Source organism: Zootoca vivipara, chromosome 5, assembly GCF_965207765.1.
Source record: "Zootoca vivipara chromosome 5, rZooViv2.hap1.1, whole genome shotgun sequence".
NCBI classification, from domain to species: domain Eukaryota; kingdom Metazoa; phylum Chordata; class Lepidosauria; order Squamata; family Lacertidae; genus Zootoca; species Zootoca vivipara.
Genome location: NC_142588.1, coordinates 54,590,407 through 54,615,243, shown reverse-complemented (window position 1 = coordinate 54,615,243; position 24,837 = coordinate 54,590,407). Strand labels below are relative to the sequence as shown.

The following is a 24,837-nucleotide window of genomic DNA, read 5'->3' as shown; positions in this document are numbered from 1 at the left end:
GAGAAAGGCATTACATTGGTTCACATGATATGCTCAGTCAAGCATTGGCTTAGCAAGACCGTGCAGAGGTGTGGGCTTTTGAGAGGAGCTTGCAGCCCCTTTGCTCCTCCCTGGTCCTGATAGTTGCTGAGTTGCTCTGAGCAGGTATTCAAAGCTTTGGCTTAGCATGTTTCTGAACTGGAGCTTGTGGTTATGCTCTCTCTTCACTCAGTTGTAGCCAATGTTTGCTCTTGGTTTCAGCTTAGAGTTAGTGAGGACAGAATTGAACCACAAGTCCTTGTTTAGATGATATGCTAAGCCAAACTTTGGCTTAGCTTAATGCAAAAAGGACAGGAGGAACCAAGTGACTGAGAGCAACTCTCTGGGAGTCCACATGTTTGTGCAGTCTTGCAAAGCAAAGGTTTGGCTTAGCACGTCATGTGAGCCAGTTCATTATGTGTGTAGGTATAGGATGGCTAGTCTTGAAATAGATTTTGCAGAAAAATGCTCCCCCCTTCCTCCATTTAAAGTAAATAGATTAGGAAGCTGGGAATCATCTGTTTATGCTGGCATTGTCATGATGGTAGGCATTTAGTTTTTCTGGTTATATTACTATCTTGAGACTAGAAACCTGAATAATGTTTAGAGTTGCACTAGAGCTCGTGTTAAAAGAACACCTTTCCATATTTCCTAGTCCAATGCCTTGACTTGAACCGCAGCCCCATTGCAGACTCTATTCCAGCTTGTGCACTTTGCTTTTTACTGCTGTGGTTTCAGGGCATGGAAGTTCATGCATTACAACTCTCAAATGTTTCGGCGTCTGGCCTCTGTGTATTTCATCTGCTTGTGGTCACACAAATATTTAGTAATGGTACAAAGAGGATGGCTAATAATGTTTTGTTTTTTCTTCCTTGATTGACAGTTCATTTGTGACTGGAACTGCTTGCTGTGGACATACCTCACCTTTGAGAATCTGGGACTTGGGGAGGTAAGACTTTCTTACAGTTGTGGCAGTGAATAGGAAAATCTGCCTGTGGGATGAATACCTGTGGAAACTTTCTAAGACCTGACCGTAGTTGAAAATGAATGTGTACCAATAACACAGAAGTAGATGAGACTTGAAGTCATCTGGTTCAGCTTAGTCATTAATCTCTGGACCAAAATCCTACATTGGAGATGTTTGTATACTTTCTTCTTCTTCGCACACACACACCAATGAATATATTTCCATACTTTGTCTATGCAATTTTTTCTGTTGAACATGTGTGGGTTTTTAAAAAATATATATAATTTGGGCTTGTTTCCTAATTTTGATTCTCATCCATCTTCTAGCGACTTATGCCCATTTCTTTTTGTGTTTTATTGACAAGGTAGGACAATTGACTTTAGCCTTGCATTTTCCTTCTTGCTAGAGATTAGATTATGGTATCTATTCCTGGATTCATTTTTTAAATTGGTAATCATTTAGCATTTGAAACCAGTGAGAATTCCAGAACTCCACCACTCATTTACAGCAATGAAATTCAAACGTAATATAAGGCCAAGGCAAATAAAAAAGGATTTCACCTGGCACTTCAAACAAATATGGCACTGGAATAGATGAAAGCCACAAGTGAAAAGGCTCTTTTTCTGGTCAACAGCATCTTAACTTATTTCAGGTAAGAGAATGTGAAGCAGGACCTCAGACCGATGTTTATGTCCAGGCAGGTCCAGATAGATACTCTGGTCTCAAGCCAGTTAGGTTAAAACCAGCACTTCGAATTGTGTTTGGAAAAGGACTGGTAGACTATGCTTATGATAATAAACCCCCCCCCTGCTCATTATGCTCTTTGAAGCATGCATTTTATATCTGACTTCCTTTAGTAATAATTTCTTTTGAAATGTTTAAGATTTTGTTGTTGTTATCTTTGCTGCACTGAATGTGCATTCTGTAGTTCAACCCCCTTCGTCATGTTTTATTTTGAAATCTTTAAGATAATATTTTAGTTTCCTGTTAACTATGTTGCTTTGGACTTTCTTCCGTAATGTGGATTGTTTTATTTGATGTTTTAATGTAGGTTGTAAAATGCCTTGCTAGATTTAACCCCTTTTGCAATTCTTGCAGTCTGCCTGAGCAGTGCTCATAATAAGATTTGTTGTTAGGTTGTGCAGTAAAACGGCAATGTGGGTTTGCTGATTAACAGTCTCTGTGCTTGGTGAATTTCGTGTAATGTGAATTACGTGTAATGTGGTTCCTGTGCTTAGACTACAGGAAGAATGAGAGCTGCTTTGGCTTTTCCTGTCCCCACCCTCCTTGCCCATGAACTTCTCCTGGCTTACCTCAAATAGAAGCAGCACCGAGGAGCAAGTGAGGAGTGGTTGTGTCACCTTTTCTGCCTTTCCCAAGGAAGCCTCTAGAGATAATAAAGCTATGTAGAAAATAGGATTAAGGTAATGAACAGGCAGGATGGAGTTTGATCTTTCAATAAGGCAAAAGCCTGACTGACAGGCAGAGCTAAAGCCTGGAACCATCCAGCCAATGGGAAACTACCGACAGTGGCTGCTGAGTGTCACGGATTCCTCCCTTTTCACTTGTTTTTAGTGGAATGCACTGTGCCACTGGGCTGCCCATCTCAGGCCTCACATGGAGGGAGGAGCAAAAGTCTACACAATTTGGGTCTCTCACATATACAAGTTAATCGGACGTCTGTAGATGGTGGGGCAACTTCTCACAAGAAGTGGTAGTTGGTGAAATTTGGGCAACTATGGAGGAAAAGGACCAGCAGTGTTTCTCCCTACTGGTATTTTAATTTTTGTTCTGTTGCTGCATTGCTTTTTCCAGCCAAGGGTTATTTTTTGTGAGTTTGTGTTCTCTTCTGAACCCACCAATGTAGTTAGCCCTCACACTGTCCAAAGGAGTCAGAATACCTACAAGTCCATAAATACTTCTGCTACTTATTTCAGGGGTGTCCAGTTTTTTGAAAAATAGGGCCAGATTTGATGAAGTGAACATGTGGTAGACCAAAGTTGTTGAACTTTTTTAAGGATTTTACCCCAGGAAATAAACTGACTTTGGACATACCTGACTTACTTGCACTCTAGAATGCTTTATGTAGTAAGAGAACAATTGATAGATTCCCCCTCCCAACACATTTTGTATAGCTTAAGTGTTTGAATATTTTCTTCATTATTTATAGCCTTCCTGCTTCTGGCTCATTTGCCACCTCAATACTGGAGCTCCCTCCTTCCCTCCCTTCTTTCTTTCCTTCCTCTCCAAACAGCCTTGTGCTTCTTCACAATTTTAATCTTTCAAGTGTCACGTTTTCTCTTTCCTTCCTCTGCTGCTCCTCTCAATATTCTGTAACCTTCTTGCCCATTCAGCTGTACATCTCTTTGTCACATACCTCTCCCTATATCTTTTTCCCACTCTTGCTGACAAACCCCTTGTACCTCCTTTTTCTGCTTTGGCAGTTCTAGGTAGATAAACATTTGTCTGTGCAGTAGCAGATTGTGTGGCTTGCTCTATTTAGTATCCAAGTCTCCTTCCTTTGCCCTCACGGGGCCACAGGACACTGTTGGATTGCTGATCATTGTGATCCAGCTGCAGAGCTTTACTAAAGATCCCAGAACTGAGACCAAGGAAGCAGGCACATTCCAGGCTGACCCCTATCTTTTTTTTTCCTTTTGGTCTCGCCACCTTATTCTCTTTCCCCCCTCTCATCTAATGTTGGCTTGACTGTGGCCAAATGGATTATGCTACCTTAGTAGTTGTTTCTTTCCAAAGCCCTTTTGCTGCCCATCTTTTAGCTGAACTATGGTGGTCCATTTGGGTGTTGTTTTCCCAGAAAGATTTTTGGGTGCCTCTCTTTCTGATGCATTGGCTCAAGAAGTTGGAACATGCCACAGAATTACACCAAAGGTGTGGTTTCTGTTTGTGACTTTACTTGGTTGGTGATGGGATGACCTTTGCTTTTTTTCTGACCCTGTGTTTCTAACACTTTGGATGTGTGAAAAGCTATGCTATGCTGCTTGGACACCAAACATAGCACAGAATCTTAGTGGAGCTTGGAGGGCTCCCACCCTCAGGGGGATGGGAAACAGATGCTGCTTCTGAATGTTTCTCTTTACCCATGTAGCTCATCACTTTTGGGACAATGTTGCAGTGGTAGTATGCTAGACTATGTGTTCAGATCCATATTTCTGCTCCCACCTCTGCCACTGACATGTGTGTAAGATGTTTGCCATTGTCACTTGTTCTGGGTCCACTTTCTCTTATCTGCTCTATAGAAAACCAAAATAGGGATATTGCCCAGAAAAAATCTGGGTGATATGCTTAGATAGCTGTTTGTTTATTTACATAAGCACTGTCTTGGTAAAATTAGCAGCTTGCTATAAATATCCAATATTGCAACAGAACCGTTCTAAACTTTTGTATTGTGGCCTCAGTACTATAAAAGTCCTGGTTACTGTCTCCGAGGAAGGAAATATGTGTTAGGTACACAAAATGCATTCTGGAGTAAATAAAGAAGATTAATATTTTTCAAAAGATGTGGCCCAGGGAGAGGCCTGAATGATGATTGGTGGCCAGTAGGGAACTGGGGAACAAAGCTTGCATGTGCTTTAAAACTGTTGGACAAACTTCGGGTACTTTCTCCTTCTAGTATTATTTAAAACAGTAAATAACACTTTTGATGCTATTCACAGTTGGTTCCTGAATCCCACTGTCACTGGATATAATAATGCACACAAACAATAATCTGACAAAGTCATGAATGGCATTATTGATGACAATGCATCCTCTGCAAGATGTCTTTAAGCAGAAGGTGGAGGTGAAAAGAAGGGCATGGATAATGAGTGTGTGAACATGTGTGCATATGCCTGTGTATATACTTGCATACACCTAACTGGCTACTGTTGAGTCCTGGGCTGGATGGACCATTCACCTGATCCAATGAGACTTTTCTTGTGCTCTAACATGCACCTTGATCCCACAGCTCTGCAGAGACCCTGTGGACACTGGTCATAATTAGCTGTACTATTTCCAAACATTCTTCCCTCTTCTAAATAATCTTTTTCTTAAAAGTACTTGTGACAGCTTTTTTTTTAAAGGAACCCTCTAATTTTTCCTCTTCAGTTCTCGATCTTTTTAACTCTTTGAAATTGGCTTCATGCCATCTCTGACACCAAACCGACACCTTTGCCTTTCCCCACTTCTTATCCCTTTATAGCAACAGATGTTGAAATTTTGTATCCCTTTTATCTGCCCCTCTTTAACCTCTTCCTGTAATTAGGTTCCCCTTGTTAGCAGTACAAAGTGGGTTGGTCCGCTACCTAGCCTGCCTTTTGAGCTATTGTGTCTGAGCACATGTGGTTTTGGGTTATTTGGAAAAGTCCCTTCCCCCTTAGGTACCGGTAATAGCGGTGGGCGGGTGGACAAAGATTGTGGCTCTCTTCTTCTTCTTCTTCTTCTTCTTCTTCTTCTTCTTCTTCTTCTTCTTCTTCTTCTTCTTCTTCTTCTTCTTCTTCTTCTTCTTCTTCTTCTTCTTCTTCTTCTTCTTCTTCATTTATCTTTGCCAAGGAAGAAGAAGAAAGGGAGGAGGGGTAGGGAGCACATGTGAAGCAAAAGCCACAGACCTTCACTTCTCATCCAGTTGGGTTTTCTGTTCCTATACTCTCTGGTGCCTTTTTTTCTTACCCCTTCAAGTGCTTAGGTAGGGCCCTTTTGATGTCCTTTTGGGTACAGTTTAAAAGTGTGTGTGAGAGAAAGAGTAATCAGTATTTGTTGTTTCTTTCCCCACTTCTTCTTGTCAGTAAAATAATATACATAACATTTCATTAAATTCCTGAGATGCTTAACATAATGAATATACTTCACAACTCTGCTGTAAATTACATCGTTTCCACAATTCTCTCTTGTACTTCCAGTCTCCTTCATTCCAGATTAATTGGATTAATTTGATTAACATTCACAATAATACCTACTGCTTTATTCATAACAGGGATTTTAAAATAAGTGACTTGAGATCTGAAATGCTAGTTGAAAGAAGAGAGCCCTGTGTAAATGGATTGGTGCTGTTCTATTTATATTTCACCTAATACTGTATACAGATTAATTGCACATTACACTTATTCCAGTGAAAGATGAATAAACTCAGTTTCACAACAAAGTTATCCTGTTGCCTGCCTCTTCTGACCCCTGTTACATTTGTTTGTTTAATCATATAAGCTATGTCCCTCATTCTTGTTATCCAGGCTACTGTTGGAGGGAGTGTGTACCTGGCTTTTTCTTACATTTGTTCACCCATAACACTGACTTTTCAAACTTTGTGTAGTCTTTTAGGGATCCTTGTAGCACCAACAAATGTAGTATCTGCCTCACTTGAAGATTCTGGAGGAAATGTATGTGTGCTTGACCTATATCCTGTTTAATTTGATAGTATGATTTAATTATGCTTTCTTTCAATATTTTCTGAGCAAAATCACTCCAAACAGATCCTAAAGCTACATACGGTATTATACAAATATCTGTGTTTAAGAAACCTTCCAGTTGAGATTTAGAGTGGCTTTTCATATATGAATTCAAGCTTATTCAGCTTTTTATTTGCAACTACCATAGAAACATGGTCTATAATCAAAATGGAAAGCATAATTTGTATTGCTTTCCTTTCATTTAAATCTAATAAAGATATCTGCAAATAATGCATTCTGAGATGAATTTCTCTTTCAGGGCTTGGATAGAATCCTGCAAAAGTTTAAGGCCAGTTCTTAAACAACACATTGCATCCATAAAATGATGACCTTTTCCACAATTTTGTTGAGCAGGAATGGAAAACATAAGACCCTCCTGATATTGTTGGACTCCAAATGCCATCAGCATTGGTCAGCATGGTCGGTAGTTTAGGGATGATGAAAGCTGTAGTACAACAACATCTGGATAGTCCCATGTTCCCCATTCCTACTGTTAATTCAGAACATACAAAGTTACCTGTAGTTGTTCAGTGAGATCAATATATATTCACGCTGATATGGAATGGCAAGGATGTGGAGGAGATTAGCCTTCCTGTGATTCCCTAATTAAGATAAATCACAGAGACCTTTATTAAAGAATATTGGGAATACTCTTGGACCTACCACTGCTTCTTGAGAAACAGGTTGGAGGTGTTGCCAGCAGGGTCTCCTATGATATTCTGGTCATATGGAAGTTTTACCTCCTCCCTTCCTCCCTCCCTCTTGCTATGCTGATCCATGCCACTGTAGTTTCCAAGCTTGATAGCTGTAGTGCAGTCTACATGGAGCTTCCCTTGTAGATGACATAGATTCCCTGCCTAGTGACATCAGGCAGGCACCTTATCAGTGCCTGCGAAAAATATTTCTTTTCAGGCAAGTCTATCCAGACATGTGTTTATTCTGGCTTTGAGCTTATACTTGTTTTTTTTTAATGTTTCAAATAGCATCTTTTTACTGATAAATTTTTTTATTTTATTCTTCTTGTAAACTGCTTGAAGGTTTTCTTACAATCAAGTGGTATATAAAACTTGTGAAATATAACCAAATAAATAAGCTTCAACTATTTAGTGCAGGCCTTTTATAGTGACTGCTCCAAAACTATGGAACCTTCTCCCAGAAGATGTGAGGAAAGCTACCTTCTTGCTGTCTCTTCAAAAGGGGTGTAAGACATACATTTTTTTTCAAAGCTTTGGACTGACATATTTTCTGTTGCTTCCAATATTAACGTTCCTGGCCAAAGAATCTTTATCAGAATTTAGATGTTCACTTTTGAAAGCACAGTCTCTTTCAAAGATCACAATTTAAAAATAAGCCTTTTTGTCTCTGTGCTGACATGTAACCAGAATGCACTTTCACCCTCTGAGGCTTAATATATTTTACTGTTAAGAGGGGCAGCATATGGGTTTATCTGATTGATACCCAAGTCAAGAGGAGTTGAACAAGTAAGACTTTTCTCCAGGTATATCTTGAGGGGCTCGTCTGACCTCAGTGTTGGGTACACTTCGTAGAGCTTTAGTGTCTGTTTTGCATTTTGGGGGGGGGGTTATGTAAATACACCTTATGGATAGAGTCAAACTCTAATAATTTGAAATAAATAAAAAAAATTAAAAATTGTTCAGTAGCACCACACAAAAGCTTATACCCAGAACAAACTTAGTTGGTCTCTAAGGTGCTACTGGATAATTTTTTAATTTATTTCGACTGTGTCAGACCAACACGGCTGCCTACCTGAATCTAATAATTTCGCTACTGAAAGCCCTACTCAGAACCTCATTTGCTGGGACTTTACCAGAGGTTTAATCCATATAAATTGAAAATCTTGGTCAAAGTTTCTACCTTATAACTCCCACAGTGTTTTGCCTTTTAGTGCAAGTTATATCTCAGTCCCAACCACCTTTATTTAGAAGTAAGTTGGATGGCTTTTCTGTGAAGCTTATTTTTTTTTTTTAAAATATTTTTTATTAAATTTTCCGAATATAAACAACAAATAAAGACAATCATGACAATCTTATTTCCAAATCCGTATGTCCACATCCAAAATATAACAAAAAATGAAAACATACACAGTTAAGAAAAAAAAAACCAATAATAACAATAAATTTACCTAATTTTAAATTTCTTAATTCCTTATTGGACCCCCTCGGGCCCCCTTTTTAACGGTTCCAATATCGGCTCCACTTTACAGGTTTCATTTTTCCCCCAAAACCTCCTATTTCATCATCTGCAACCTATATAAATGCTTAAAATCCCCTTCAAATGTCTAGGTTACAATACTTCTTAACATATATTCTAAATTTCTTCCAATCTTCTTGCAGCTTCTCGTCTCCCCGGTCGCGTAGTTTCCCGGTCAGGTCAGCAAGTTCCATATAGTCCAACATTTTCATCTGCCATTCCTCCACTGTTGGTAGCTCAGATGTCTTCCAGTACTTTGCTAGTAATACCCTTGCCGCAGTCGTGGCATACAAAAACAAATTCCAATCTTTATTAGGTAATTCTCTTCCCATTATGCCCAAAAGAAAGGACTCTGGTTTCTTAATAAACGTAGTCTTAAAGACTCTTTTCAATTCATTATAAATCCTTTCCCAGAAGTCCTTTACTAATGGACACGTCCACCACATATGATAAAACGTTCCTATTGCCTCCTTACATTTCCAACATTTATTATCCTGGTTATGGTACATCTTTGCGAGTTTTGCTGGGGTCAAATACCATCTGTACATCATTTTCATCATATTTTCTCTCAAGACCGTGCATGCCGTAAATTTCATATTCTTTTTCCATAACCTTTCCCAATCCTCCATCATAATGTTATGTCCCACATCTTTTGCCCAATCTATCATTACCTTTTTTGTTTGTTCATCTTTCGTATGCCACTGCAGTAGCAGATTGTACATTCTGGAAAGATTCTTTGTCTTTGGATCTAGCAGTTCTGTTTCCAGCTTGGATTTTTCCTGTGAAAAACCATTTTTCTTATCTAGCTTATACATTTCATTTATCTGGTGGTATTGGAGCCAGTCTTCTACCTTACTTCTTAACTGCTCATACGTTTTTAACTTTAACTGGCCTCCTTCCTCCACCAAGATATCTCTATATTTAGGCCACCTGGCCTCCGTAGTCAATTTTTTATGAGCCTTAGCTTCCAAAGGTGAGATCCACAGGGGTGTTCTCCTCTCTAATAAATCTTTATATTTAATCCACACCTTCAACAATGATTTTCTAATTACATGATTTTTAAAACTTTTATGATTCTTGACTTTGTCATACCATAAATATGCATGCCATCCATAAGCATTATTAAATCCTTCCAAATCTAGAACATCTGTATTTCCTAATAAACACCAATCTTTCAACCAACAAAAAGCGGCAGCTTCATAATAAATCTCAAGATCTGGCAGGGAAAAACCTCCTCTCTCTTTACTATCTGTTAACAATTTATATTTAATTCTCGGTTTTTTCCCTTGCCATATAAACTTAGATAGCACCTTCTGCCACTCTTTAAAGCAATCCACCTTATCTATAATTGGCAACGTTTGAAACAAAAATAACATTCTTGGCAATACATTCATTTTCACAACTGATATTCTTCCTGACAAAGACAATTTTAAATCCGACCATCTTTCCACCTCCCTCTTGATCTCATTCCAAACTTTCACATAATTATTTTTATATAAATCCAAATTTTTCGCAGTTAAATTCACCCCTAGGTATTTCACCTTTTTCACAAATTGTAGGCCGGTGGCTTCCTCCAAAGTCTTTTTCTCTTCCGGTGTCAAGTTTTTATCTAACACTTTGGTTTTACTTTTATTCAATTTAAAACCAGCAACACTGCCAAACTCTTGGATTAAGTTCAGTGCGTTAATCGCACTGGTTTCTGGGTCTTGCAAAGTTAAAACAAGGTCATCAGCAAAGGCTTTTAACTTAAATTGTTTCCTCCCTACCCCCACTCCTTTAATCGATTCCTCTCTTCTAATCGTTGACAAGAGCACCTCCAGGACCGATATAAATAAGAGGGGTGATAGGGGGCACCCCTGTCTGGTTCCTTTTTCAATTCTAATTTCCTCTGATACCACACTATTTACAATGATTTTTGCTTTCTGCTCTGTATAAACTGCATTTATCGCATTCATAAAACCGCTTCCCGCCCCCATCCTTTCCAGGTTCTTCTTCATGAAGGCCCAAGAGATATTATCAAATGCCTTTTCCGCATCAATAAAAATCAACATCGCTTTTTTGTTAATTTTCTCCTGTAAATACTCCAAAATATCAATTACATTTCTAATATTATCCTTCATATGTCTGCCCGGCAAAAAGCCAGCCTGGTCCGAATGAATCAAATCCCCCAACACCATCTTCAATCTGGAAGCCAAAATATTTGCAAAAATTTTATAATCCACATTCAATAAGGATATGGGGCGGTAATTCTTGATTTGAGTTTTGTCCATTTCTGGTTTTGGTATCAGCGTGATGAAAGCTTCTTTCCAGGAGTCCGGTGCCCCCCCTCCCCTCAAAATCTCATTGCACAAGTCTGTCAGTGGTCTTATCAGCCATTCCTTTAAAGCTTTATAATATTTAGCTGTCAGTCCGTCCGGTCCCGGGGCTTTCCCGAATTGCATCTGATTTATTGCATTTTCCACTTCTTGTATCGTTATCTGGTGGTTAAGTAGGGTAGTCTTATCCTCTGGAATCTTTTGCAACCCATTTCTGTCCAAAAACTGCTCGATCTTGTCCAGATTCTCCTTTTCTTTTTTATATAGCTGTTTGTAATACTTCTGGAAGCATTTTCTGATCTCTGCAGGTTTCTCTATATTTCTCTCATCCTGAATTAAATTTGTTATTGTATTTTGCTTCTGTCTTTTTTTTAACTGCCAAGCAAGTAATTTACCGCATTTATTTGCAGATTCGAAAGTCCTCTGTTTCATCCATTTAATTTTCCATTCTATTTCCTGATTTATCAGAATTGCATACTGGGTCTGCAGTGTCTTGATTTCTTTCTGTAATTGCTCACTCTTAGGTTTGGCTCTCAGTTTCTTCTCTTTCTCTTTCAATTGATCCAGGATATTATTCTTTTTCTCATTTTGATCCTTCTTCCTCTTTGCATTCTGCTGAATCAAAAGTCCTCTCATAACTGCTTTACTTGCGTCCCATACTGTTTTTTTTTTCCAAAGGGGTATTCAAATTTATCTCAAAATAATCTCTCAACGACTTCTGAGCAATCTTTAAAACCTGTTCATTTCTCAACAACGAATCATTCATCCTCCATCTGAAAGAACCCTGCTCGATTAATTTTAAGTCCAGAAATACTGCATTATGATCAGAGCATGTCTTTGGGCAAATTTCCGCTTTATGTATTCTTGGCGCCAACTCTTTCGTAATCCAGATGTAGTCCAGCCTACTCCAGGAATTTTTTGATTGAGAGAAAAAAGTTTGTTCTTTTTCTAATGGGTTCTTGAGTCTCCACGTGGAGCTTATTTAAAAGTCAATGTGCATAGGACCATGGTTACAAGGAGTTCTAGGTAGACTTGAACTTTCTTAGTTCTTAGCCCTCTTTTGCCGCATTGGAAGTTCTAATACTGTTAAAGCAACAGCATCTACCCTCCAATCTACCTTGGACTCCTGACTTCTGCTCTGAGCCTTCATGTGCTCAAACAGCATCTTGCAATACCTGTAACAAAATCCTCCAGAAGATTTCCGTCTCTGATCAGTTTCATGCTCATGAGTCATAAGACAATCTTTATTTTCCTCTAGGTGGCAAGAGAATCAACAGAAGCTATAAAAAATAAGAGCACCTACATGTGGGATGGACACACACACAGAGCACTCCCCCCCCCCAACCCTTTGGGCTGGCTCATTTAAACAGATGGCTTTGTTTTGATTAGGAATCTCCATTTTTCTTTTTCTTTTTTTTTGTCTGACGGCCGAAGGAGACCTCCAAAGTGCTGTCTGTTCAAAAAGAAGCTATACAGTGGCTTATTCCCACACAACTCCCCGCAGGTTTTCCTTACTGCCCCCCCCAATTTGAGAGAATTCCCCCCATCTTTGAGACATTCTTCACATTCTTTGCAGAGAAAAGGGGTTAAACGTCTGAATTTGGGGGTCACCATGTTATACAAATTGCAATCTAATCGTTTTTACAAGAACACACGTGTGCTAAGAAAAAGAACCCTGAACAAGAAAGACAAGGAGACAGACAGCTTGCTTTGTCCTTTCCCCCCTGAATGTTTCTTGCCATTGTCATATTGCCGTGTCTCTCTCCCTTCTTTGCCTCTGGGAGGGAGAGAGTTGGTTTGATAGTTAAATTGGCCCGTAAAGCAGAAGGGCTTGGTGCCATTTCTGTTTGTTTTCCCAAATAAAAGCCCCAGAGGGGTCTCTTTTGCACCGTTGTGGCTTTATTTGAGAAAACTGGCTTTTTCCCATAGCTAGCATGTCAGTTTATCCTCTGAACTTAACCTTACGACAACCCGGACAACAAAAAACGTCCAGGGTCTCAGAGCCAGGAAAGGTAAAGAAATTGTATCTCTTTATTGGAACCTTTAAAGTGTGTGTGGGCTAATTCAGAGTCACCAGAAGAAAAGAGGGCAAAGTTTTTTTCCAGCCTCGCTACCACTGCTATCATTGCCACCCCTGCTGAAGCGAAAGGCATGCATGCCTCCAGCTGGCACAGGGAGCATTGTAAGCAATGTGCTGTCCAGCGTTAACTTTTTAAAAAGTAGCCTTGTCCCAAGAAGCCTGTTATGGCTACACCTCCAAGTTCTTTTCACTCTGCTCCATTTGTAAATGCCCAGGAACACTTGTTGATTCTTTATTAATAAACTTTTAGCTGTGAGTTCATAAAAGCAGTAGACTGCCTACTGATTCTTCTATGCTTCTCACCGTGTATGTTTTCCGTCCCTATATTATTAGTGAATCATAGGCATAAGCAACAGTGTGACTTTTAAAAAACAAATTGGAATGTATCAAAACGGAGAACTAAGGTTTTTTTGGGGGGGGGCGGCAGGAATAAGTGTTGGTGTAGTTTCCTCTGACTCACAGGTTTTTGTTAGTATTTTGAGAATCCTAGCTTCATTTTATTTAATAATTTTGGGAAACACCATATTAGAATTACCTTTGCAAATTCAATTCTGGTTAAAATTAAGCACCAAGTCTTTTCTTAGTGGTACCACAATTCTATATTGGCTCTGGAACAGTCCAGGTCCTGACTTTTGTTGGCAGACTGTTTGCAGTTGATTGAAACAAAGCATTTGGCTGTTGAGACCCAAACCCAAACATCTGCGAACAATGCCCAAATGAAACTGTGCATGAATTTTTTCATCAAATTTTGGCAACGTAGTTAAGCCTGCTTTGGGCATGTTTTTTCTACCAGTGTAGATGATCGCGCATGGATGATATACTGGGTTAAGATCATGCACATGTTTGCTTTAATAGGTGGGGAGCCCCCAGCTTGTAAGCCTTATTAGGTCTGCCAGGCCTCTGAATTTGGCCTGTGAAGGCCATTTTGGACAAATCATGCCCACCTGTTAGTCACCTGAAGTCATATGACATCAGGTGTGGAGATTTGTTGTCTAAATACTCAAAGGCTGCTTGCTCCTTGATGGTAAAAGCCAGCAGCAGAGGCTTTTCTCAGATCTTAGCACTGTGAGAACACAGGTGAGTGGCCCCACCCACCTGCCAGAAATGCAAAATGACCCATGGAAAGCATGTCAACTGTGGATCTGGGCCTTGGGCTGAAAAAGATTCCCCACTTTATTTTAATACATGTGCATGCAATGAAATAGAGGTCTGCTTGGTGATGCAGCTGTTAGACCTGAAAAGGTTAGCCACTTCTGTTTTGTCTAAACTTCTGGAAAAGAGAGAGATGAATTGAATGTGTTAACTTATTAGCATCAAAATTAGCTTCTGATACAACTAATTTGTAAATTTAAATTCATGTCAGTTCTAGTGCACTGCAGCTGTTAAAATCTCTTGCCTCTGAGAATTCATTCCTAAATTTGCTGGACCTGAAAGTGCTACAATACTTCTTATGGCCTCTGTTCTCAACCCAACTTGAATAACGGAAGACCGGGTTTGGGTAAAAAACAACAGCAACCCAGTGGAGAATTTCCAGGTCATCTGATTTTGTTCTGCCTTTTTAATCTTGGCTGTGCTGCTGATTTCCTAGTGCTAGTAGTGCGGTTAGAATACTATTTCAGGAAGGGTATTATGACAAAACAGGAGAGGTGCTGGCAAACTAAATTCTGTTCCCCCTTGCCAGATGACCTTGTGTATTCAGCATTCAAACTGTTGAGCAGGCAGCCTTCACCCTAGTAAGATGATGCTTGTGCCACTTGGAAGGGGCTTGGGTAGTAGCAAGAGATACAAGAGCCTCTTCCCAAGGGCATTGTTTAGAGTCGAAATGTCTCTTTGTATTGTTGCAAAAAGAAAAGCCTTTCCAGGATGAGGGTACAGTGAGTTGAACGTCAAGAGTCTTGGTTTCCATAAACCTAGCCAGAAGCCATTAAACCTTTCTATATGTGGAGTTGAAAGGTGATCTTTATGGAAAATGGGTGGCAGCAGAATGATTGAATTGCTCGAGCCAGGACAGACATTACTGCAGAAATAACCACTCACACAAATGGTCTCCTACTCGAACAAGTAGTGGTATGAGTAATCCGCCCACACATGTAGTTATTTCTGTGGGTAAACCCAGCGGCAGAGCTTCATGCTCTGCCACTGGGGGCGGAGAGCAGGCGCGCTGCCCCCAGTGACGTGGCATGAGTTTTGGGGGGGCGCCACGCCATGTGCAATGACGGGGCACACGTTTTGGGGGCGGGGCGCGCCGTGCGCAGTGACGTGGCATGCATTTGGGGGCGGGGGGCGCTGTGCGCAGTGACGTGCACGTTTTGGGGGCAGGCAGCCCCTGGGATTGCGTTGCTCAGGGGCGCACTGCTCCCCCTATCTTCCTACGCCCCTCGGTAAACCAGCTACAGTGGAACATATACCGTGTTTCCCCCTTTTTAAGACACCGTCTTATAACTTTTCCCCCTCAAAAAACCACATGGTGTCTTATTTTCAGGGGATGTCTTAGTTTTATTATGTTTTTATGGTACCTATGGTTCCGGGCAGTGGGGCGGCAGGCCTCCTCGGCATGGCCAGGAAGAGGCCAGGCCGCTGGCTCGGCGCTCCGCCCGCTGATGCCTTTGTCGTGGTTTTTTTAATCCCACCCCACCCCCTGCCAACCGCTCCGAGGTTCCTGCTGCTTTATTTGGGGGGGGCGTGTTTCGCGAAATAAACGCATGAGGATGAGGAGGGCTGAGGGATCCCGCCCGGCCTTAGGCAGGCCACCCGCGCGCCTTCCACCCACCGCATGAGGCCGGCCTCTGGGGAATGCGGGGCCCGGGCAAGGCAGCACCGAGAGCCCCCACGGCCGCTGGGAGACGTGACGCAGCCGCCGCCCGCACAGCCATCACCCTCGCCGCCGCGTCCCTTTCATGCCTCTTGCTCAAAGCGAGGCGCGGCGTTCACTGCGCTTGGAAGGAGCCGGGTGCCCATGGATCATGCAGCAAGGGCCCTCCCGACTCCTTCCCAGGCGCCCCTTTCTCCTCCTCCTTGCCGGTTCCGGGCGGTGGGGTGGCAGGCAGGAAGAGGCCAGGCTGCTGCGGCGCTCTGAGCGTTCAGCGCTCTGCAAGGCGCTGCCGGGCACTCCAAGCGCTCGGCGCGGCAGAGCGCTCCGCTCTGCAGCCGCCGGTACCGGGCGCTGGGGAGGCAGGCCTCCTCGCCGGGTGCTCCGGCGGCGCAGGAGGGGCCAGCAGTGCTCCCGCCGCCGCCTGTTGCCCTGGTGGCGCAACACCGCTCTGCCTTGGGCCATGCAGCCCACGACGCTCCGGCGGCGCGGAAGGGGCCAGCAGCGCTCCCGCCGCCGCCCATCACTCCAGCTGTGCAGAAGCGCCCGCGGGCCTCCCGCCGCCGCTCAGCCTTGGGCCATGCAGCCCCCAGGGGCGAGCAGCGGCCTCGCCTCCGCCTGGCCCAGCAGCAGCAGCAACAGCAACAGCAGCGGGAGGACAAAGACAGCGCTGCTGCTGGGTCCCGCTGCCTCAAGGCGAGCGGCGCTGCTGCGTGAAGGTATGGCTTATTTTCAGGGGGTGTTTAATATTGAACAAATGCTTTAAAAGCCTGCTATGGCTTACTTTCTGACTACGGATTAAAAAAGGGGAAACACGGTAGTTAGGGTTTGCTCTTGCCCCAGAATACCTTGACACTATGGAAGACAACATAGTAGCCTCCAAAAATAAGATTCCAAAGCTGTCTCGTCTTTTATCTGGAGGAAATGGCAAACTGCTTCTCTCTTTCATTTGCCTCCAGTCCCACAGTCTCTGATGCAAGAATGGTCTTGCCAATTCTTATACAAAACAAGTGAACAGAATTCAACAATTATTTTGATCACTGACTGCTTTTACAATTGTTGATTGCCCCTTTCCATTCAGATTTCATTTTGTGATGACACTGGCTGAAACTGAATTCTGAACTCCTTCTGCACTCTGGATAGAACACCTCTTGCATTTTCTCTGCCTTTGTGGCTACATTTTAATGCGTGTTTTGTTTGTTTGTTGATTGCTTTTATCTGAATCAGTTTGTGTATAGGCCTACTAAACTTTTCAGACTACTCCATGCATCTGATGAAGTCTATGAAAGGTGACGACACAATATAGTTCTTACTGGGGAGAGACTCTAGTGTTTGTCGCTACAGAGTGATACGGGCACCCCTTTGGAAATCATTTTGTTCATAAATGAGAGGGCTCAGGGTCAAGTCTAAGCAGAAGAGGTTGAACAGTCCCCATCTGCCAGCACATTTTGATGTTATCCTTCCCCAGCCTGGAAGGTAGGTGAGGTGCTGATGGAGAAGTCGTGTCTCAGACACAAAAGAGAATGAGTGGGTGAGTAAGTAAATGTAGCAGTTGTAAGTGCTACAGATCTCATGTCAGGATAAAGGGTGGAGAGCTCCTGTGGATGCATCTGCAGACATTTGCACTAACATATTCTCCATACAAATGGGAATGTAGTTTATACCACCTTTAGAAGTGCTTTCAGATTGAAATGCCTCCATATCCACACACCCCCAAAGTGCCTTGCAACATGTCCTTAGCTCCCTGGGTTACAGTTTCAGACAAAAAGAGCTACGTACACGGTATTGGAAGGCTCTGTTAGTATAGTACCACTTGGGGCAGCATTTTTCATACAAACTTTGGGTTCAGCCAGCATCCCCATGTGATTCCGCAAAATGTTACAGCCTCCCATCTTAGGCATTTTGCCCTCTCATGCTGGCCAGACACCTGCAGTCCAACAGTGGGACATACTGTATATTGCAAAATTCACCAAGCTCAAGTCTTGGCACTGAAAGCTTAATGAAGTCTTTGAAATATGTTTGTGAACATTCTAGTCCCATGATGTTGAATAATTCCAAGTAATGATTAGTTAGTGCAAACTTTTCCCTTTGAATTTTGTAATAGTTTAAAAATGTTTTTATTTCACTTTCCAGGAGGGGGAGCTTGTTACAGGGCTTGCTCAGCAAAAAGGGTTGAAAACCGCTGGCTTAGGATGTGTTATGACCAACACACTGCACAAGTCAGGATTGGGCTTCTTTTAAGTTATAGATTCTTTTTAGGGGAACTGCCTGTACTTCCATCCAGATGAGGTGCTACTCATGCTGTATCAAGGGAGAAAAACTGCAAGTGCTTTCATTAGAAAGGACAGAAGCTCTGTTAAATCTTCAGCATCCCATGAGAATTTCCAAAAGTTTGCTTTAAAAAAAATGTTTTTTTTTTTACTTTATAACCATGAATAGCTTAAGTGCCATGGTTTCGATTCCTGATAAATGTTCTCTGCCCAAATAATCTCTAGATTTTCTAATGTGCATAGAAGCATATCTATAGATGATGTGCTTCCAACTCTGTTCTGTATAGAGCAGATGGGCTACACTCCTTCCCTCCAAGGGTTAATGTTTTAAGAACTTGTCCAGCAATTCCCTGCCTTGAGAAACACAAAGTGCAATAACGCAGCACCCCTGGATTCAGGTTTTGTGGGTGGGTCGGGGGGGGGAGGGATGAGGATTAATTCCTGCACTTGATGTTAAAGCTTGCCCAAGAGGTTTGCCTTGGGGGGAGCATCGCTAGGGCCGACTGGTTGTGTTAAATGGTTGCTAAGGCCTTGGCATTACGGCCCGATGGAGTGTTCCACAGTCACGGTCACGGAGGGAATTACACAGCCACAAAGAAATTGTTATTCTCCGTAATCTGCTTTTTGGAGAATGACTGGGGGAGATGGGCCGGCCCCAGCAGGCCGCCGGTGCTGTGATCATGGAAGCGTGTTGGCTCTGGCGAGCAGGGCAGGGCTCACCTTCTGATCTGGGGGACACCAGTGCTGCTGGTGCTAATCTGCTTTCTCAGCAATTTTGCTCCTCTGACACAACGGTGTTTACTTGTTTGAACATCTCCCGGGACTCTATTTCGCCTATTGTGTGGTCTTTATCCCCCCCACCCCCGATGGGGCTTTAGCCCAGATTACAGATGGAATTAAGGCCTCTGGCTCGGGTGCCCCAGAAAGACTGATACGGGATCAAGGAGCAGAAAGTAACAAAATAACTGGGAGGAGGGGGAAGCGCTAGTTGCTTCAGGGAGTGAGGCTGCATTGTCCCACGGAGCGAGAGCCAGTGCGGCAGCCTGAAAAGCAGGCGCTCGGTGCTTTGTGACCAGTTCTGATTAGACCGTTAGGGAGGAGGAGAAGGGCTGGGAACATGTGGGTCTTTAGTGGCTGAATGGGCTTCATTGGACACTGTTGTCTGAGTGGTAGTGAGAACTGTGGCAGCCCGGCTTTCTCTTGCAAGGGAGGTGGATTAGGAGCATGTATTAATTAATCAGAGAGCCCTGTACTAGACAGACCTTGTAGCTGTAATGAAGGAAGGGAACTACTCAGCTGTCTTATTCAGCCTCTTATTCCTTGCAATCCTTTTGCCTTTCGTGCCAATTTGGTCCTTAACTGTCTCCTGTTAAAGTTGCATTCTCATTCCTTTATGAAAATGTCTCCTGAATAAGGTGGGGCATCGCAGAAGCAGCTCCTCTCCTTCCATTTTAGCCATGGGGAAGTGGCTGCAGAAAGTTCTGCAACCGGAGCCGTGTCTGTGAGACTGGGTTCCCGTGAAAGCAGCCTCAGATAGCTCTTCATTTAAAGTGAGCCTGATTCAGATGGTGGGAATGAACACAGCCTGCCTTTCAGTATTGGTTGTGTGATATGGGGACACTTAAAAACAACAACGATATGGTCCATCCCCAGTCCTCCCCAATTTTAGCCATATCATGCTTCCCCACCTCCCCCCCCCCCAAGGCTGCAATGAGAGATAAGCTGACATGAAAGATAGGGGACTGCTGTATCCTGTGTAATTTGAGCACTAGAAAAAGTCTAGATCAGGCATGTCAAACCTGCGGCCCTCCAGATGTTTTGGACTACAATTCCCATCTTCCCCAACCACTGGTCCTGCTAGCTAGGGATCATGGGAGTTGTAGGCCAAAACATCTGGAGGGCCGCAGGTTTGACATGCCTGGTCTAGATAGTTCCCTTGGGCATTGTTGTCTTGCAATGCTAAGAGTTCACGACAGAGCAGGTTGAAATGCTTTCATGATAATGATGGAAGTGCAATGAATGCTGTCATCTCTAACACTAACATTACATGCAAGAGGCTGGCTGAAAGAAGGGAACCAATCTAGGTGAACTGAAAGAAAGGATTTACTGAAAACATATAGCATATCTGGAGTACAGATGCAGTACAACCCATCTAGGTGTGAACAAAATAAAAAAGGAAATGAGTCTTGGAGAAATGGAGTTGCTTTTCAGTACTGCAGAGATTCTGCCAAAAAATGCAGGGAGCCAGAAAATGTTTCCCATGAGAAGAATCCTTCCTTCACTCAATCAGAGTTGGGCAAATCAGAATGGCAGCAAATATCATTTTTGCCATGTATATGCAAACATTGGACTTCATGCTTTACATTCTCAGGTATACAAGTAACCATTTTACATGAATGCTTTTTTTGTTGTGTGTGTGTGTGTGTGTGTGTGTGGGGAGTAACAGGCAAAAGCTTCCTAAACAATTGAGCTGTAGAATGCAGCTCACTGCTATGGTCCACAGTCTTCATGAAAACCTGCTTTCTGTTCTGAACTCTTGCGTTTACAATTGATCAGTGATCTTCCAACCATAATGTGGGATTGCACTGATTGAGTGTCTCCTTCCTTGCTGTGCTGGTATTTGTAGACAAGAGAGGATTGCTTAGGGCTATTAGCACAAAGACAAAATACATAGAACCCTTGGAGAAGCACAATTGTTTCCAGCGCATGCTGTTTTCCACTATATCAAGTAAGTGTTCCTTCAGTCTACCAGGGAGGTCTTTTGCATGAGTCTTTGTTTGTCAAGGATAGTAGTGCTCTCAACAAAGATTTATTTTCTGACACAGTTGTATGTCTTGCTGTTCACAAAGTGGTTGCCCTCTCTTGCCAAGGAAGCCCCAAATTGTTATGGCTAGATATAGAAGCAGAGTGCTAAGAAAATAATATAAGTATACCAGAGGGAGAATTATACTACAGCCAAGCACATATACCTCTTCATATTTACAGAGATCTTCTAATGACCACTAATGTGGTGTCTATGGATTCCACAACTAGTATATTATCTGAATTAATCTCCATCTTTGCCAATATAAGGGCTGCTTACCAATGCTCTTTGCTTTACAGAAAAACATATTAGTTCTGCTTAGTGTGAGAGGTAGATTTGAGTAACGGCTTTTATACTTTCAAAGGGAAAATGGCTATTATTTATTTGTCCTGGTATGCAACCTGTGATCTTTTTCTGTTTAAAAAACTGGAGACAAACTAACCTGCACTTGAATAATCTTTTCAAGTTTTCGTTTCATTAATCTGCCCTGAAAGAAGAACTGAATCAAAACAAAAGCCTAACATATGTAATATAAAAAGATGTTCAGTACCATAATCGGTTCTCTTTTCAGTGGACAACTAGTCACCTGCCTTGGGACAGACTTCCATCGAGGAGCTGGAGTCTTAGATGTTTTCTATGAAACACCTTCCACTTTGCTGTCTTGTGGGTATGATACCTATATCCGATACTGGGATTTACGGACGAGCACAAGGTCAGTCTTGCAGCCTATTTATCAAAGCTGGTTGGAAAAACTCTGGTTGCTAATTTCCTGGGTGTCTTGCTCTGACATACCAGGTTATCCATAAGGACTGGTGATCCAGTATGTGGAAAAGAATGCTCTAAAGGTCTTTTGTGACGTTTTTCTCCCCAAAAGGGAATGTGTCAAGCAATGGGAAGAGCCTCATGACAGTGCCCTGTACTGCATTAGGAGCAATGGGAATCACATGATTGCAAGTGGATCTTCTTATTATGGCGTGGTCCGTCTTTGGGATAAGCGACAAACCAGGTGCTTACAGGTAAGGCATCACCATTATGTTCCCAAAAGTTGATAAAAAGGGGAACTATATCAAGTTTCCTGCACAGGGACTAAGGGTGTGGAGATGTGTGTCACTTCTGCTCATTCCTGATTGCTTTATGTAAACACTAATAGATGGGAGCTCAAATACCTACTCAGCCATGAAACTTAGTAACTTGTTCAGTGCTGGTTGGTTGGAATCCGTCTGTCTCGAGACACAGTGGAGTGTGCCTTCGGGGGTGAAGTCAAACCACTGCAGTAGCAGCACCGAAGTAACCTCCCTGGGGCACAAGCCTGCTACACACTAATTTTTGGCTGGGGGGACGGGAATCATGTTTGTCACCTTGAGCTCCAGAAGGTGGAATACAAATGTTCTTACAGGACCAAAACAAGCCTCCCAGCTGCTCCATATTGTCGTGATACTAGGACAGGGAATTGGGTTTATGACTTCATGAGACCAGGTACAGGTTTTAAATGTTGACTTGCTGTTTTGCGCTGATTTTTAGGCAGGAAAATGAACTGATTCATTTTTAACGTTTTAATAATTTTAAAGTTTTCCTTGTTTGAACTCTGTGTGAGCTGCCCAGGGGACTTTGTTGATTGGGCAATCAAGAAGTGTTCTAAATAAATGAATGCAAATTAAATGGGAGAGCAAGGAATTGCCAATGGGGATCTGATACAACAGCTTTGGGTTCAGTTGAACTCCAAAGATGTCAGTAGGAATATATCTGTGTAATGGCGATTTCTCAAGCTATTGCTGCCACTTTGAGCTTGTCTTGTTCAGAAAGACGATTGGCAGTGCCCTCACTGTTGCCTCACCTCAGTTCTGTTATCTTCTTGCTATGATGCAGATTTACAGGGTGCAATGGAATTTTGTGGGTGCTGGATGATTGCCAGGGCAGTCTCGAGCAGGTCGGGCGCCCTGGCGCTGAGGGGCGGAGATCGCTCTGGCACCCCCGCCCTCGCAGGGCGCAACATGGCTTCCGTGCGGCTTCGTTGCGCAGCGCCCCGCCTACCGGCCCGGCGCCACCGGCACTCTACCTAGAGCCGGCCCTGATGATTGCCATTTTATCATTGGCTCTTATTCATGAATAACAAAAATCACCTATCTAGGAGGATCTTTTTTCTTTTTTCTTTACAGAGCTTCTCCTTGTCATCACCCATCAGCAGTCCTGTGTACTGCCTACGATTCAGCACCACTCATCTCTATGCCACCCTGGCATCTGCCCTGTATGCCCTTGATTTTACTACCTCCTGATGGAGATTGGCTTGGACTGCAGATATAATACCCAGCTCAGGGAGCACAAAAAGGAAATGATTACCTTGACAGAAGAAGCAGCCTGAAACTCACACTAAGTGCTATGGGGGAACCCAAGGAAGGAATGTTCACCTGCCTTCTGGTTCAATTAAAGGCTAATGTCTCCTTCCCTCATTTTATTTTGCACATTTTGGGGTTTTGTGTTGCATTTAATTTCTATGAAGGCATTATTCAGTTGTGCATTCTCTTTTGCTATCAGCATAGATTCTGTTTGGACCTCTGAATGCTGCAAGCCAACCATTCTTCATGTTTTAGATTTAGTTTAGGAGGATGGGGCTAGCTGCTTACTTCACTGACATTCATCACTGCCACATAAATGGACACTGGGCTATAAGACCAAAGCCTTGGATTACTCTGTGCAAATTGTACCAATTTTTAACTGTCTGCATACAAGGAGTGCTGCACTAGAAAGGTGTTGTCAGGTCAATGTGCTAAATAAATTTTATAATGGGAAGAAAGAATGTGAGTTCAAAACCAGTGACTAATAGCTGTATAATTTAAATAGATTCCTAGGATCAAATGCAATGATTTGCTTACCTAAAAATAAAATTATTTCTACAGCTGTAACTTTTGAAACAATGAACTACATCAGGCACATCCAACTCCCAAGAGACTGCAGTCTACTCCCAGTATAAAATAACTGGCAGTGATCTACCTATTGCCATTGGAGTTGTTAAGCTTTTTTTGGGGGGGGGGAGGATTGATCAGAGTTGTTAAACTTTTTTTGTGGGGAGGACAGAGTTGTTGAGCTTTGGGGGATGAAAAAAAACAAACATAAAAAGGTGCATATCACACAATGCGATACAGGTAACATTAATATCGCTTTCCCGCTTCCTGCAATGCTCACTGCTGCTGCGGTGCCAACAAAGGGACCTAGTGCTGGCAGTCTGATAAGGGGACATTACTTGCCCGTGATCGACCGCAATCTACCAGGATGTTTTTCTCCGAGAACTTTGTGCAACATCCATTCCTGGTTACTTCTAAGAGTAGGACACAACAGGGGGAAAGTAACCAAGTACCCTAGCCCTTGTCAGCCACTCCCAACAAACACCTGTGTTTGTGACACATTCCTTGATCATCCTATCTCCAACCTTCCATTAAGATATACAGTCCTAACAAATTCAGTGAGTGACACTGAGAAATCAGCATTCTTAAGGAGAGAACCCAAAGGTTAAAAGATCTTTAGGAATACAAAAATTTATGGGGCAGCCCCCAGCAGCAACTCATTAAGGACTGAGCATGCCTAGCCAAAGAATGCTGAATGTCCAATGAGTGGGAAATGGCTGAACAGCAGCTCCCCGGACTATAACATTTTGTTGCAAGTCCTTGTTGGTTCTATTTGCCATTAGTATAGAGTTCTATGGAAACTAGGAAATGCTGTGCTTTTAAGGTTTGTGAACTTGCAGCCTAAAGATAATATCTACCTTTTGCCTGTTGTGTGCCTGGCCTCTGTGTGTTGTTGTTTTTTAATTAAAAAAATTCTAGCCATTATTCACATATAAAATTGGGATCAGGCTGGGAGGGATATAGTTTTCATAGAAGAATGATAGAGTGGACAGATATTGTTACAAGATCAGGTTATTCTTCCAC

General features: G+C 42.5%; 1 protein-coding gene across 1 annotated transcript in view; it reads left to right on the top strand.

The window, feature by feature from the left end:
- The window catches only part of FBXW4 (F-box and WD repeat domain containing 4), a 77,862-nt gene extending 53,187 nt beyond the window's left edge, over window positions 1-24,675 (top strand). Inside the window, exons 6-9 of the mRNA XM_035134119.3 lie at window positions 902-967; window positions 21,486-21,626; window positions 21,789-21,930; window positions 23,071-24,675. Coding sequence (XP_034990010.1) covers window positions 902-967; window positions 21,486-21,626; window positions 21,789-21,930; window positions 23,071-23,187 — 466 coding nt within the window. The 3' untranslated portion in view covers window positions 23,188-24,675. The remainder of the gene's footprint in view (window positions 1-901; window positions 968-21,485; window positions 21,627-21,788; window positions 21,931-23,070) is intronic.
- Window positions 24,676-24,837: the final 162 nt, after the last annotated feature.